The sequence below is a fragment of the Benincasa hispida genome, chromosome 2 (genome assembly GCF_009727055.1).
Source record: "Benincasa hispida cultivar B227 chromosome 2, ASM972705v1, whole genome shotgun sequence".
NCBI lineage: Eukaryota > Viridiplantae > Streptophyta > Magnoliopsida > Cucurbitales > Cucurbitaceae > Benincasa > Benincasa hispida.
In genome coordinates this window covers 11,689,446-11,692,475 of record NC_052350.1, presented here as the reverse complement: position 1 = coordinate 11,692,475, position 3,030 = coordinate 11,689,446, and the positions used below count along the sequence as shown (strand labels likewise).

Sequence of the window (3,030 nt, the reverse complement as noted above, 5' to 3'; positions counted from 1 at the left end):
TTGGTTTCGTTATCCTTCTTCATCATAAGGTATTGATCGCAGAATGATCGGTATACACCATAACATTTGTTCCAATTAAGTACTGTTGAAATTTCTCCAACACAAATACCACTGCGAGCATTTCTTTTCCGTGATTGTATAATTTTCCTACGCATCATTCAACATCTTGCTAGCATAATAGATAGGATGCAAAACCTTATCTTTTGCGCTGACTCAAGACTGCACCCACTACATATCCACTAGCGTCACACATCAATGCAAACGATTGCGTCCCAACCGGCGCAATCAGAATGGGTGCAGTGATGAGCGCATTTTTCAATGTGTGGAATGCTTCGGTGCATGCATCATCAAAATCATATTCGTGGTCAATCTCGAGGAGCGCACTTAGGGGCCTTGCGATCTGAGAAAACTTGCAGATAAATCTTTGATAAAACCCTGCATGTCCCAAAAAACTCCTAAGGGTTTTCATATTGACTGGTGGTGGTAACTTGAAAATTGCGTCGATTTTCGCTTGATCAACTTCCAATCCTGCCTTTGATATCTTGTGACCTAGCACAATTCCTTCTTCAACCATGAAATGACATTTCTCCCAGTTCAGAACAAGATTCGTTTTAACACTTCTTTTTAAGACTTTTTCAAGATTTAATAAACAGGAGTCATAAGTATTGCCAAAAACTGAAAAAGTCATCCATAAATACCTCGACTGACTCTTCCAAGAAATCCAAAAATATTGCCATCATACACCTTTGGAAGATACCTAGTGCATTACAAAGTCCAAACGGCATGCGACGGAATGTAAATGTGTCGAATAGGCATGTGAAAGTTGTCTTATCTTGATTTTTCGACGCAATCGCAATTTGGTTATACCCTGAGTAGCCATCAAGAAAACAAAAGAACTCGTTCCCCGCAAGTCGATCTAACATTTGATCAATAAACGGGAGTGGAAAGTGGTCCTTCTTTGTGGCCAGATTTAATTTGCAGTAATTCATACAGATTCTCCACTCCGTGGTTGTCCTTGTAGGAATTAACTCATTCTTGCTGTTGGTGACAACTGTCATTCCCCCCTTATTTGGAATGCATTGCACTGGGATTACCTAGCTGTTATCTGATATAGGGTAAATGACACCTGCATCAAGCCACTTCACTATCTCTTTCTTCACAACCTCCCTCATGGTAGGGTTCAAATGGCACGTTGTCTTTCTATAGATCCTGTTTTTCCCTCTTCAAGACGAATCTTATGCATGCAATACGAAGGATTGATCCCTCGAATATTTACTAAGGTCCATCCCAAAGCTTTTGCATTGTTTTTCAGGATCTGGATAAGTGCTTCCTCCTTCTCTTTGCTCAACGAGGCAGATATAATAACCGGTAAAGTGTTATTGCTTCCTAAATAAACATATTTTAGGTGCACTGGCAACGATTTCAACTCTAACATGGGTGGTTCTTCTAAAGATGGCTTAGTACGTTGCATTGTTCGTTCAGATAACTTGAGTGTTTCAAAGCCTGACTCAGTTTGTATTGCGACGCAATTTTCCTCCCACATTGCGCTGATCCCAAAGTCTTTTTCCTCCAATTTTTCTAAGGGCTCGTGCCAATGTTCTTCCTGTAATTCCCCAACATATTGATAATTTTCCATATCACTCGGGTATTTCAACGCATTGAGGATGTTGAACTTAACCTGCTGATCGTCGACCATTATGGTAAGTTCTCCTTTTTGTACATCGATTAGTGCTCGCCCTATTGCAAGAAATGGGTGACCCAAGATGATAGGTACCTCAATATCAGCTTCATAATCTAATATGATAAAGTCTACAGGGAAAATGAACTTATCCACTTGCACAAGTAGATCCTCTATTTTTCCCTCTAGATGCATTATTGATCTATCGGCCAACTGCAATTTAATTGTGGTTGGTCTTGCATTGCCGATATTTAACTTTTTGAAGATTGACAAAGGTAGTAGGTTTATACTCGCTCCCAAATCACACAGCACATTTCCGACTTCTTTTCCCCCTATTGAGCATGGCAATGTGAAACTCCTGGGATCTTTCATTTTAGTGGGGATGTTGTTCTGAAAAAGCGCAATACATTCATATGTTAATGCGACCGTTTCATTCTCCCCAATCTTCCTCTTCTTGGCAAGTATGTCCTTGAGGAATTTCACATAGCTCGGCATTTGTTCCAAAGCTTCTATTAAGGGAATGTTAATATGTAATTGTCGGAGAACATCCAGGAATCTCTAGAATTGTTTGCTGTTGTCACACCCCGCCCCAGAATACTCTCCGAGCCTAGGAAAGGGCGTGACTGCAGCAGTCATCAACCCTTTTGTTTGACACTTACTGCCTAATAACTCTTGCGGAAATAACTCTAATACTAATGAATCAGTTAACAGCCAACTGATTACGTAGGCCCATCTTATATTACAACAATGTACGTTTATACAACTCAAATACTTAACAACAAAGTTTACAACAATAACTGTAAAACCCTCCGAAAGTGTAACTGTGGCATGTGGCAGACCTAACTTTAGTAGCTCCCTGAAACTCCTAACTTTTGCTACTGAGGGGGGGGGGGGTAAAACATAAAACCATGGAAAACGTGAGCTATAAAGCCCAGTGAGTCGTATCTTTAATAAAACAATAACTTTTGATTACAGAAATATACTTTTGGGAAATCAATACATAATCAATGCGTACATTACCACAAGTTCAATATTATTCTTCCAGCCAGACCGCTGGATTATTCCCAGCTCAACTGCTGGTTAAAACAAACAACCCCAGCTTGACCGCTAGTTATCACATAATAAACTCCCCAGCTTTACCATTGGTTATGCCTGGCATGATCCTACATTTTTCCAAGTATTTTCACATGTATACTCAAGTAATGTATCAACAATTCCTATGGAAACTTTCCCTGTACCCTATTATCCCGCCAATGTGCACATCGACTATTTTCCCGCTAGCTATGCTTAGTAACTTGACTATATTTTCTGCCGGTCGTCACCGACTATCATTTCCCACTGACCAAAGCCGA

General features: G+C 40.1%; 1 protein-coding gene across 1 annotated transcript; it reads right to left on the bottom strand.

The window, feature by feature from the left end:
* Positions 1–1,180: 1,180 nt before the first annotated feature.
* Positions 1,181–2,173, bottom strand: LOC120071970. Its single transcript, XM_039024402.1, has one exon. It carries the CDS (start codon positions 2,171–2,173, stop codon positions 1,181–1,183), a length of 993 nt encoding a protein of 330 aa, XP_038880330.1.
* Between the last annotated feature and the right edge of the window lie 857 nt (positions 2,174–3,030).

Coding starts and splice junctions, on each gene's coding strand:
- LOC120071970 (XM_039024402.1), bottom strand. CDS start 2,173: ATGCCGAGCTATGTGAAATTCCTCAAGGACATACTTGCCAAGAAGAGG.